The sequence below is a fragment of the Oncorhynchus kisutch genome, linkage group LG15, assembly GCF_002021735.2.
Source record: "Oncorhynchus kisutch isolate 150728-3 linkage group LG15, Okis_V2, whole genome shotgun sequence".
Classification (NCBI taxonomy): domain Eukaryota; kingdom Metazoa; phylum Chordata; class Actinopteri; order Salmoniformes; family Salmonidae; genus Oncorhynchus; species Oncorhynchus kisutch.
The window spans coordinates 49,649,720-49,663,602 of NC_034188.2; the positions used below are offsets into that span (position 1 = coordinate 49,649,720).

Genomic DNA, 13,883 nt, shown 5'->3' on the forward strand with positions numbered 1-13,883 from the left:
GGCCTGTATGAAAACAGTCTACAGGACAAATCCCTCTTCCTGCACTTCCGCCTCCACTCCGACGGATGTGTGGTAATTGGAACAGCCAGGGCTTGCCAGCTCCAGTAGGGGTGAAAGTGGTGCAGCTTTTTTCCCCCCTCTATCAGCACATCAGAGGATCCTAACGATCTAATGGAATATCTGACTGCTGCATGGATGGCATTTTGGGGATCGCTTGTTTTAACCCATCACTGACCGACCAGAGTGGACCCAAGGCATCAGGGAGAATGGAAGATTGGTGTGTGTTTACCACAGAATTAGCGCCCTTTTCTTCCTTCCTTCCCTTCTCCTTTCTTTCTTTCTTTCTTTCTTTTACTTCTTCTTTCCCTATCACCCCCCTCCCCCCCTCTCAGCTATCGTCGGCGCTGCTGTTTGACGCAGTGCATGCGGTGGTGGCGGCGGTCCAGGAGCTCAACCGTAGCCAGAACGTGGGCGCCACGCAGCTCTCTTGCAAGTCCTCCAAGATCTGGGAGCATGGCACCAGCCTCATGAACTACCTGAGGATGGTAAGGGCGCCCCACTCTGGATAGGAGGGGAATGGCATTCTGTTGTTGGTCATGTTTAAGATTAAGATAAGATTCATCTTTGTGGAGCTAAATTAGACTGCAGTGTGCACTGTGATATACAGTATGCTCCCAAGTGTGTTAGTTAACATTATACTAAAAGCAATTAGGTGTGTGTAGATTTTTGCAGTGGATATTCAGCCAGCAGATCCCTATCCCCTAAACCTAACCTTACTGTTTGATCTACCAACTGAATATATTTACATTTATGTATTTATATTTAAATAGAAATCTTCTAGCCCTTTTCTTACCACTGTGTATATAGTCAGTCATATTGTCACATTAACTTGGGTCACTGCTAGCCTGGTCCCAGATCTGTGTGTGTTGTCATTGATACGCCTAAGACCATAGGAGTTGGTAAGACAGTACAAACAGCTCTGGGATCAGGCTAGGTCACTGCCCCTATTTCTTCATCAGTAGCCTACAGCAGGGAGAAGGGGGGCAGGGAAGGAGTTAGAGACTGGATGACTGGCTGTCACACTGTAATGCTCATAGTCCCTCATTAGGAATAAATGGCCTGTGAGTGAGCCATCAAGACACTAGAGTGTGACATGTATTGAATTTCAGACTGTTTTTTTCTTCTTTAGTAAAAGCAAATCTGAAAATGATTCATCTGTTGCCATTTAGATGTTTTACCACCATCACTTTGTCATCACACAATCATTTCGTTTGAGACTCCCTCATATCGATCATACTGCTGGTTTCTCAGTATCAGATGATGGGGTGGCTTAGGGTTTTGTCGCAGCATAATTGTCAGCCCGCTTCCCTTCTGGATAATTTAATCAATAAGGAACTAAAGCCCGACCGAACCCAGACATGCATGTGAAGTTACTGACATACCTGGGTTCAAACAGTATTTATTTTCTTTTTGAGCCTTGCCTGCAGTGCCGGATCGGCAGGGTTTGCAGTTTTCCCTTTTGGAACGACTCCATTGGCTCTGTCGCTCAAGGCAAGCTCAATCGAGCGCAGCTGAAGGATTTGAAAGAAAACTAACACTATTTGAACCCAGATTACTGACACCAAAAACAACAGTCACAGACCAAGTGAAACACCTTAATAACATGGGAGCTTTTCTCTCTTTCTCTCTCTCTCTCTGGGATAGGTAGAATTGGAAGGACTAACGGGCCACATTGAATTCAACAGCAAAGGCCAGCGGTCCAACTACGCCCTGCGGATCATGCAGAACAGTAGAGACGGCCTAAGGCAGGTAAAGTAACTCTCCCGTTCATACAGTGTTACAGTACCATTTTTTGCCCGGTCGCAGGCCTATTCTTTTTACCACTACCCCAGAACTGCTGTGTGAAGCACTCCCTTACATCCTGTAATAGAGCTCTACTGGCAGCAGGGAGCCATGATAATGTATTCAATTGATGTTTGGTCGTAGAAATATCCCCTTGACCCGCATGGTTTTAAGTGCTGAGGTGTCCAAAACCTCTCCACGTGCACTATTAAATATTTAGAATGCCATTTGGACTGGCGCAGGAGGCATGGCTGAATTTGAAGGAAAGGCAAAGAAAGGAGGTTTTTAATCTTGTTTTTTCGATAACTGTTTTTGGTGTCGTTTACTGAGTATCTTACTCTGAATCAGTATAGCGTTTTCAACAGTGGTGCTGTGTTTGGAAGAGTTACTAAGGAAAAATGTGTTATTATAATGCCTTCTGGGACTTCACCTCAATTCACAAACCTGCATCAATTAATTTCACAGTAGGACATGTTGGTTTCATGTTGAGAGTTACATTGCTTAGTTCCAGTGTACATTTGGCTAGCCATCTGTATAGACGGATTCTGGTCTGGTACTGTGCACGATCAAAGTCAAACATCTTTTGGCCTTGCCACGTCACTTCAATCTGGAAGTCTCACAATCATTCCAGTTCTCTTGCAATGGATATCGCCTACTAAACATGCTGCACTGTAGCTAAAGGAAAAATCCATCCAAAACCACTAATTCCTTATAGTGTTATTTAACACTAATATGTTAGATCAATATTTGTTTATTTTACTAATGTTGCATTTTGCCAATATAATAAGGTTGGGAGCTGCATGGAAAATTGTTGTCGAAATCTTTTGCTGCTCAAGACTTCCATCCACGATGTAATGCTGTCTCTACGGGCTGGCTAGCTAGCTAGGTAGCCAATGTAGCTACACACAATAATACCAAAGACAATATCGGCATGTAAAATAGCTAGTTAGCTGTAAAATCACCTAAACAAACTGCACTATCAATTTAGTAGTCTGCAATCTAACTATGCTGTATCTGCAGATCAATGTGCCTCACAGAGTGGAGTCTGACATTCGCAATAGGAGATATACTTTTGAGGAGATTACAAAAGTTGCCCATGCTACGTTAGAGTGGTGCATTCTAGGTGATTCTGGGACAAGGTGCACTCTCCTTCAAGGAGTGACTGGGAGTCTATTGGGCGGTAGCTCAAGAACCCAACATTAGCATGAATTTCGTCAACAAGAAGTACAACATTACAAAACCTTTCAGAGACTGAGATAATTAACTTGCTATCTGTAATATCATACAGCATTGGAATGGTGACAGTATGTCCTTTCGAGGACAATAGGCACGTTTCTCGACATATACACTGACTTGAGAAGGGATTGCATGACGATTAGCTTAGCGACTGCGTGACGCAGCATGACAACATGAATGCAATTGGTCGACAGTCTGCCTGGTGGGGTGTTATACTTTCCTTCATTCATTGGATTCCTATCTCCTTTCTATAATACCTCTGGCAACGGCATCATGCAATGCACCCTTGACTAAAGTAGGCAGGCAAATAGGAAAAATATGCTAGACCCTACATTAAATTACAAATTTCTCGAGGTAGGAATATGATCAATGGCTCATTCAAGAGAAGACATGCTCTCGAGTTATGACATCGACCAGTATTGAAATCTGACATGTATGATAGACGTTTTCGCGATCTAAAAGTTTTCCTATTAACTTCCAGTGTAATGAGAGTGACTTTATCACAGTGCTTCGTCATACCAGCCGGATTTCTGCCTGCTTGAATGCCAATAACTCCCATACACATGAAAACATGAAATGTCCCAGGGAATCGATAGAAAATCACTCAGAGATGCACGAAAAACAATGTAACATTCAAAATGGGTGAACTTTTCCTTTAATGCTGAGGTTTCGTCTTCTTTTGGCCCCAGATTCTGTTGGCTGCACATGAAGAGTGCTTTTATCCCTGAGACGGCTCTCTTTGAGATAAACGCTGGCGTTGATATTGTATCTTTGTTTTCTGTGTGTTGTCCGGCCTTGCGGCGGAGGGAGAAGTGGCAGAGACACAGCTCTCATATAGCAGGTAGTACTTTAGTCTCTACACGTTTGCAGCATGTCCCGGAGCACCTGTCCTTGTATGACCTCTCCCCCCACTCCCCGTAGCACTCCCCCTCCTCCCTCCCACAACTCCACCATTATCAATTCTCCATTGACTGCACCTATGGCACCTTACTCCACATAAATGAATGAAGCGTTAGTACAAGCCTGATCGCAGATCTGTTTGTGCGGTGTAGCCAACTCCTAAGGTTGATGTTATGCCAATTGGAAATGGCTATAAGTTATGCAATAGGAGTTTGCTATACAGCATAAACAGATCTGGGGACCAGGCTATACTGTAGCAGCACCACCTCTCTCCCCCATTCCTGTCTATTCGCCACTGACTCTGGCACCTAAGACACTTTACTCCACAGAATGTCCTAAAGCACTACTCACCCTCCTACTCCCACTTTCTTTGCATCACACGTAACAGTGTTTGTGGGTTACTGGTTGTCTCAGGAGTCGAGATGGTGGACTACCCTGAATGTTAGACACGAATACTAGATATACTGTAGCTGACAGGGTGTAGGCTTTATTGAATGTTGACTTAAACTTCTGTCTTGCTGTGTCTCTTCAAGGTCACGTCTCTCGATATATCTTAGGTATTCGATTTGATGTCTCCACTTGAAGCTTCTCCATACAGTAATAGTTATACCCAGAACATGTGTACTTTGAAAATCCCCATCACCTGCCACTCAGAAAGGTTCATGACGTTCAGAAATGCATGACTATATACAGTTGAAGTCGGAAGTTTACATACACCTTAGCCAAATACATTTAAACTCAGTTTTTCACAATCCCTGACATTTAATCCGAGTAAAAATTCCCTGTCTTAGGTCAGTTAGGATCACCACTTTATTTTAAGAATGTGAAATGTCAGAATAATAGTAGGGAGAGATTGATTTATTTCAGCTTTTATTTCTTTCATCAGATTCCCAGTGGGTCAGAAGTTTACATACACTCAATTAGTATTTGGTAGCGTTGCCATTACATTGTTTAACTTGGGTCAAACGTTTCAGGTAGCCTTCCACAAGCTTCCCACAATAAGTTGGGTGAATTTTGACCCATTCCTCCTGACAGAGCTGGTATAACTGAGTCAGGTTTGTCGGCCTCCTTGCTCGCACACAATTTTTCAGTTCTGCCCACAAATGTTCTATAGGATTGAGGTCAGGGCTTTGTGATGGCTACTCCAATACCTTGATTTTGTTGCCCTTAATACATTTTGCCACAACTTTTGAGTTAAGCTTGAGGTCATTGTCCATTTGGAAGACCCATTTGCGACTGAGCTTTAACTTCCTGACTGATGTCTTGAGATGTTGCTTCAATATATCCATATAATTTTCCTGCCTCATGACGCCATCTATTTTGTGAAGTGCACCAGTCCCTACTGCAGTAAAGCACCCCCACAACATGATGCTGCCACCCCTGTGCCTCACGGTTGGGATGGTGTTCTTCGGCTTGCAAGCCTCCCCCTTTTTCCTCCAAACATAACGATGGTCATTATGGCCAGAGGACATTTCTCCAAAAAGTACTATCTTTGTCCCCATATGCTGTTGCAAACTGTAGTCTGGCTTTTTATGGCAGTTTTGGAGCAGTGGCTTCTTCCTTGCCGAGGGGCCTTTCAGGTTAAGTCGATATAATACTCTTTTTACTGTGGATATAGATACTTTTGTACCTGTTTCCTCCAGCATCTTCACAAGGTCCTTTGCTATTGTTCTGGGATGGATTTGCACTTTTCGCACCAAAGTATGTTCATCTATAGGAGACAGAACGCGTCTCCTTCCTGAGCAGTATGACAACTGCGTAGTCCCATGGTGTTTATACTTGCGTACTATTATTTGTACAGATGTACCTTCAGGCATTTCGAAATTGCTCCCAATTTACTTTTGACAGTTAAGTATATTTAAAACCAAATACTTTTAGACTTTTACTCAAGTACCATTTTACTGGGTGACTTTGACTTTTAATGGAGTCATTTTCTATTAAGCTATCTTTACATTTTTGACAATTGAGTACTTTTCCCGCCACTGACCATAATGAAGGGGCTTTTGCCGAACCATGAAAAACAGTCCCACACCATTATCCCTCCTCCACCAAACTTTACAGTTGGCACTATGCATTGGGGCAGATAGCATTTCTCCTGGCATCCGCCAAACCCAGATTCGTCCATCAATGGTGAAGAGTGATTCATCACTCCAGTGAACGAGTTTTCACTGCTCCAGATTCCAATGACGGTGATCTTTACACCACTCCAGCCAACACTTGGCATTGTGCACGGTGGTCTTAGGCTTGTGTGCAGCTGCTCGGCCATGGAAACCCATTTCATGAAGCTCCCGACGAACAGTTATTGTGCTGACGTTGCCTCGGGGCTGAGCCGTTGTTGCTCCTTGATGTTTCCACGTCACAATAACAGCATTTACAGTTGACCAGAGCAGCTCTAGCAGGGAAGAAATTTGACGAACTGACTTGTTGGAAAGGTGGCATCCTATGACGGTGCAATGTTGAAATTCACTTAGATCTTCAGTACGGGTCATTCTACTGCTAATGTTTGTCTATGGAGATTTGAATGGCTGTGTGCTCGATTTTATACACCTGTCAGCAACGGGTGTGGCTGAAATAGCCGAATCCACATACTTTTGGCCATGTAGCGTATGTATAACCGCTCCACGCCAGTAATGGTCATTGGATGAGACAAAGCGTTAATGCTGGTTAGAGAGATGGGGAGGGGGGTTGTTTGTTTAGTTCTACAACACCTCCCACATGCTGCTGTGATGGGTCTGTTTCAGCCTGGCACCAGTCAGAGGTGTGAATGCCTTGGCAGGGACTGGGAAGGTGATGCCAGAGCTAGCTGGCTGCCTGGCCCACACACATATGCACGCGCATGCACACACACACACACACACATTGCACACACACACACATCTATGCTCACATTTGTGAGCATACAAACACATACACATACACTCCTTGTTACTATTTTTCAATTTATTCCTCGTGTTATATATTTTTTTACTATTTCTCTTTTTATTCTCTCTGCATTGTTGGGAAGGCCCCGTAAGTAAGCATTTCACTGTTAGTCTACACCTGTTGTTTACGAAGCATGTGACATATAACATGTGATTTGATTTGATGTAGGCACATTGCACATACACACACACACACACACATGCACATTGCACATTACCCACACGCACACAAACACACACACACACACACACACACACACACACACACACACACACACACACACACACACACACACACACACACACACACGCATGCAGCTCTTTACTCACATATTGTTTCCACATCATACATTGACACACATGCTGCAGACCGTTTGGTTGTGGAAACATACAGTAGCCCCACCCACGCTGTCTCTCCAGCCCATGATATGAATGTATAGCTGAGAGAGAATCCTTAAATATGGAACCTGGTATGAAAGAAGAGCAGGGTGAGAAGGCGTAGTGAACACTTTTTCTCTTTTTCATGCCCTCCCTACCCCTTTTCTATGTCTCTCTCTCTCTCTCTCTCTCTCTCTCTCTCTCTCTCTCTCTCTCTCTCTCTCTCACTCTCTCTCTTTCTCTGTTTAACTGGCTGGATTCCCCAGACCCCCACAGCTATTGGCATCCATGTTCCATGCAGTCCTGTGGCTGCTGTGATCGTCCCACACGTGTGTGAGCTCGGAGGCTCGGGGGACAACGTGAGAGGCACGGCTCCAGAGCCCCTTCACTCCCCAAAGTGAATTTCTCTGGCAGGCATTTCACATATCTGAACTGTGCACTTCTCAGAAAAACACATCAGTTACTGCTCTGTCAGAACCTGTTTATCATGGGGAGCTATTGCGGCTTGACAGGCATCTTCAGTTTAGATGTAATTTGCCAAGTTAGAGACATTACGGCTGATGAAGAGTGATAGCGATGGTAGTTTTTGAGGAAGGCCCTTGCTAAGACGTAGAATTTCAAAGGAATTTTGTGAAATATTGTCTTACGGTTGGTTCGTCCGTGAAGATGACGTCAATGAATGTCTCGCCAGCTTCGATCCACGCCTGGGCCTGCAGCACACAAAGTTCTTTGTTTGGCAGATGAATTACTGGGTCGAAACTACAGAACAGTACAAAACCAAGGAACACACATGGTTAATATTCTGTAAAATATATATATATATATATATATATATATATATACACAACTAATAGGTGGTCTACTAAAATATTAGCGTAAAGTCCACTCAAGTTTCTTCAACTGTCCTCTGACTGTGATTATAGCAATGTTGATGTTGTGCCGTGATGTCAGCAGATTCCTGATGGCCTTTGCCGATCGCTCATCATCTTCATCCATCAGTGAGTCCATGGCTTGAACAGTCTCGTAGGAAATGGAGTACAATGTAAACATGTGCAGCAGACAGTAAAGACCAGCAGTAGGGACGAGATGATGGAGTCACAATCCATGCCAGGTACACCTGCGAGCTCTGGAACTCCACCTCTGACAGGCAGAGGCGACAATCGTGGCGGGTTCGTCAGGTCATCGGTTCACCCTGGCATTCCCATTCCTCTTCTGACACCAGAAATGGATGAACTGCTCACCAAGCACAGCGAGGGCCATCCAGACCGTTATGCTGTTCTGCTATTCCAAGGATGTGTAACCCGAAGAGAACTACCTTGAGTGGACATAGAATACCAACTGGGATGGATCCCGAGGCTAATTTGGCCTCGGGATCTTTTGAGTGTTCATCATGAATACTGTGTCTCAGACATTTCTGTCCATGAGTGATGCAACCCCAAAAAAGCATGAAAGACAGTTAATGAGTACTTGAGGTCACCAAGTCTGGACATGGCCTGCTCTCCCTTATCTTGGAATTAGGCCTACAGTACACGTAGGATGCAGTAAACGGCTCATTGTCCTGTTGGTTTTTGTCACACTGCACAGTAGCCTAATAAACATATGCATTTTGAAACTTTAATTTAAAAAAAATCTAATTCAATAATATATTTCTACCACTGTAGATGCTGTGTTTTTATTTTTAGATTACAGTTCTCGGTTTACGTTAGTGATGGACCTTGGTCACAGTTCACGCATTGATGAGCCATTAAATTGGACAATAGCCAGCAGAAACCTTCGTAATAGCTAATTGGTGATCAAAACTACTTTGTATCTGGCCATCCACAACCCCGACAAATATGTCAATTTATTATAATCCACCCTACCAAAATCCACCAATTTCTGCCTCTAAATTCTAGATGTAAATACATTTGACTGTCATGCTTATTGGTCTATAGAATACTTTGCATAATTTAGTGGAATTAAATTGGCCTGTGCGTCTTTTTTTATTTCTCAACTGGTAATTGAAGCGCGCCTCCCATTCACTATTCAAGTGCAGGCGACAGGCTACCAGCGTGTCACACACCACTTTACAATGTGAGCTGGAGGCATTTTGAAACAGGTTTTTAAAACACTTATTTTTCACAAGTGTAGCAGGTTGTGAACTCAACAAACAATGTTTCCACTCCGAGAATGAGAATGGTAAATGACTGTAATTAATACATTTATTCCATACATTGAAATATAAAAGAAGCCATCCAACCATGATGAGCTTTTAGCAGGACAATAGACTCTTGCCAAGTTGATTTCTATTTGTCGGGGCTTGAAATGTATTAGTGGATGTTTAACGGGTGTTTCCCTACTGATGATAACGACATGAAGAAGGAGATCAAGAAGCAGGGTAGGAGGAGCGAGCTCTGTGTGCTTATTGCAAAATGTGTGATCTTTTTTCTGACCATTTCAAACAGTGTAACCAACAAATACAATAATAATTTACAATCAAATAATAATCAATTCCGTATTGTCTGTTGTAACAGAAAAGGTTTTAATGTCTGTAGTACAGACAAGATTAAAAACAGTTGAAATAATTCCTGAATTGAATTGTTTTAGTCGACATGTTGTGGTTCATTTATTATTTCATTATTCAAGGTTCCTTTTGTTATTTTGTTTTATAACTAAATGCATGACTGTATTTAAAGACATGAAGGACTTGTATGCTGTGTGATGACGTGCTCAAATTAATAAATAATTGATTGATATTTATTGAAGTAGGATTTTAGGCCAATAAGTAAGTTGTGTGAACAAATCACCGACAGTGTCACCAGCAAAGCATTCCCACACCATCACTCCTCCTCAAAAACAATAAAGTAAAATGTTACTGGTCACATACACATGTTTAGCAGATGTTGTTGTGGGTGTAGCAAAATGCCTGTGTTTCTAGCTTCGACAGTGCAGTAATATCTAACAAGTAATATCTAACAATTTCACAACAATACACAATGATATCTTCTCTATTATTCTACAAGGTACAAAATAGTAAAACTAAAGAAAAACCCTGGAATGAGTACATGTGTCCAAACTTTTGACTGGTTCTGTACACACTCACAAAGAAATCCATTAATATTAACAAAAGGATGACACTAAGACAATCTATTGCCAAAGAACAGAATAACATGTTTTAAGATGTGTATCTCTGTGCTATAGTAGCTGAGGCTATGGTTGCTTCATGCCAACTAAATGAAAAAGAAAAACAGTGTTATGCTCTTTCAGATAGGGCATAGCAATGAAAATGTCTGGCCAATGCGTGCTTCATGAAGACGCCCTCAAAGATGCCCTCTGGTTGTTTCAACGAGCGTTAACGGCGTTAGCGGCAACGACGGCTGATAGTGAAATACTATGATGTCATACGCTGTGACGTGCTGTACCATACGGAGCACACTGCAAGCTGTGCTACAGTATGACACCACTTTTAAATGAGGATCCACTGTGGTTCGTCTTGCTTTACTATGACAGAGGACATGTGGCTTGAGATATCGTTCATAGTTTGGCGCGTGTAAAGGTGCATATAAGAATAATGTCCATTCCTAATAGGTTTTTGTTTCACAGAATATTACGATGATGCGCTGTCGGTCAAATAGAATCTTTGCGTTCTTCAGGAAACAAAATAAAATGATGAACTCTGCATGGTTTATACACAGTTGGCTGTCCTTCCCTTTGCCCAGTCACAGACAGTGATGCCAGTGATCAATCATCATCTCAGTTTCTAGCATGGCTCCCCCTTGTCCCTACTGTACCTACTCTGCCAACCCACTGCTGGCACCTGCACCCCACCCCATCACACATACACATACACGTGTGTGTGTGTGTGTGTGTGTGTGTGTGTGTGTGTGTGTGTGTGTGTGTGTAACAAGCTGTACAGTATAAAGAAGATTTAGCTCTGTGGAGCCCTACACAGGTCTTCAGTAGTATTACGCTGTAAATACAGTTTTTCCAGATTTATATAAGTGGGCAATACAATTCAACCTGCTCTGTTAATGCAGACATAACTCAGACAACCTTTCCTCTGAGTTCAGAGGGAGAGAGCGAGGATTTTTATAAATCAGCCCTGGTTTCTAACAAATTACAACGTCATGTAGTTTGGGAGGTAGAAATACGAGAACAATAACCTCACTTTTATGGGGTGCCTTGTTCGGCTGGCGGTTAGGTGCCTTTTGAGTGATCTCTTTGACATTGTTCCACAGCTGAGCCCTGGGTGTGCGTGTGCGTGTGTTTGTGTGCCTACACGTGCGTGCATTTACCTGCGTGTGGACCAATGCAAGTGTCCTTCAGACGGTGTGAGTGAGCGACGGGCCTTGCTTGTTAGGGCCTAATGACAGCCTCTACGCCCCAGAAGGCCATGGCTGCCTGCATTCTGTCTGCCTCTGCTCGCCTGCCAGGCTGGCATGTGTCTGACAGCCGGGCTGGGCAGTGGGCACACCTCTGGGCCAAAGAACAGACCTGCCTGCCAGGCTTCACCCCCACCACCACCACTGTCGACCCAGTCCAGCCTCTCTCTTGCCCCCTCACACCTCCATGCCTCCATCCTGGCTCTCCACGGATGGATCTCCATTGTCTTTATAGCGCTCATCAACAGACGCGAGCCAGCTATTAATTAGAGTGAGAGCTGGTGCTGGACTAATTGCAGGCAGCGACAGGCTGTTAGTGTAGCTCTCGGGTTTATTTGTTATTGTGTCTCTGTCTCCTGCAGGGGGGGTTGGTTGGTTTACTGGCTGAGGGAGAGAGAGTGGAGAGAAGAGAAGCGTGAGGCCCCTTCCTTGCGAAGGGCGATTTGCTAATTAAGTTTGGTAATGGAGGCTGTTCATCAAGGCCTTGGAATGAAGCACCTGAGGAAAGGGGAAGAGACACCATGATAGGGCAGCAGAGTTGGGAGGTGTTTTTACAGTCTTTTATGTCCAAATAAATAAATATATATATATATATATATAACTCTTTTTTTTTTTCTCTCAGAAAATATACTCTATAGCAGGGGCAAAGTAAAACCAAATTCTGTCTTCGGGCCTCTAGTTGGGGAACCCTGCTATAGAGTATGTTAGGCAGAGTGGGAAGGTATAGAGTATGTTAGGCAGAGTGGGGAGGCTATAGAGCAGGGTTCCCCAACCGGTGGCCCACCAGCTGAATTTGGCCCCCCGATGTTTTCTGAGCAAAAAAAAACTAACTTAAAAGACTGTAAAAACACCAGCAAATCAGCTCCAAGTTATTTTCATTTTGGAAATCTGTTCCGAAGTATTCTCACGCATAACGATATATGATCGTATACAAATGTAAGCAAGGTTCAAAATGTTTTAGTCAATTATTTAATCTGTTTGGGATTATTGCGGTTAATTTGCAATCTACAAATCATTTGTAATTATGTTCCGGCCCCCTCACCATCCACTCAAGAAAACAATCGCTGAATCTAGTTCTTGATCCCTGTTACAGAGTATGTAGGGCAGAGTGAGAAGGCTAGACTGTGTTAGGGCAGAGTTGGGAGGCTAGACTGTTTTAGGGAAGAGTGTGGGGGGCTATAGAGTGTGTTGGGGAGTGGGAATGCTAGACTGTGTTAGGGAAGAGTGTGGGGGGCTATAGAGTGTGTTGGGGAGTGGGAATGCTAGACTGTGTTAGGGCAGAGCGGGTTGGCTATTAGTGTTAGGCAAGAGTGGGTAGGCTAGTGTGTTAGGATAGAGTGGGAAGACTATTAGTGTTAGGACAGGGTGGGTTAGCTATTAGTGTTAGGACAGAGTGGGAAGGCTATTGGTGTTAGGGTAGAGTGGGTTGGCTATTAGTGTTAGGACAGAGTGGGAAGGCTATTGGTGTTAGGACAGAGTGGGTTGGCTCTTAGTGTTAGGACAGAGTGGGAAGGCTATTGGTGTTAGGGCAGAGTGGGAAGGCTATTAGTGTTAGGACAGAGTGGGTTGGCTATTAGTGTTAGGACAGAGTGGGGAGGCTATTGGTGTTAGGACAGAGTGGGTTGGCTATTAGTGTTAGGACAGAGTGGGAAGGCTATTGGTGTTAGGACAGAGTGGGAAGGCTATTAGTGTTAGGACAGAGTGGGTTGGCTATTAGTGTTAGGACAGAGTGGGGAGGCTATTGGTGTTAGGACAGAGTGGGTTGGCTATTAGTGTTAGGACAGAGTGGGGAGGCTATTGGTGTTAGGACAGAGTGGGTTGGCTATTAGTGTTAGGACAGAGTGGGAAGGCTATTGGTGTTAGGACAGAGTGGGTTGGCTATTAGTGTTAGGACAGAGTGGGAAGGCTATTGGTGTTAGGACAGAGTGGGTTGGCTATTAGTGTTAGGACAGAGTGGGAAGGCTATTGGTGTTAGGACAGAGTGGGTTGGCTATTAGTGTTAGGACAGAGTGGGAAGGCTATTGGTGTTAGGACAGAGTGGGAAGGCTATTAGTGTTAGGATAGAGTGGGAAGGCTATTGGTGTTAGGGCAGAGTGGGAAGGCTATTAGTGTTAGGACAGAGTGGGGAGGCTATTGGTGTTAGGACAGAGTGGGTTGGCTATTAGTGTTAGGACAGAGTGGGAAGGCTATTGGTGTTAGGACAGAGTGGGTTGGCTATTAGTGTTAGGACAGAGTGGGAAGGCTA

The 13,883-nt window shown here is 43.8% G+C and overlaps 1 protein-coding gene across 1 annotated transcript in view; it reads left to right on the forward strand.

Annotated features, from left to right (window-relative positions):
* Positions 1-13,883, forward strand: part of LOC109887491 (glutamate receptor ionotropic, kainate 4) — a 435,871-nt gene that overhangs the window by 373,170 nt on the left and 48,818 nt on the right. The window contains exons 10-11 of the mRNA XM_031790434.1: positions 393-545; positions 1,705-1,809. Of these exons, the coding sequence (XP_031646294.1) occupies positions 393-545; positions 1,705-1,809 (258 nt within the window). The remainder of the gene's footprint in view (positions 1-392; positions 546-1,704; positions 1,810-13,883) is intronic.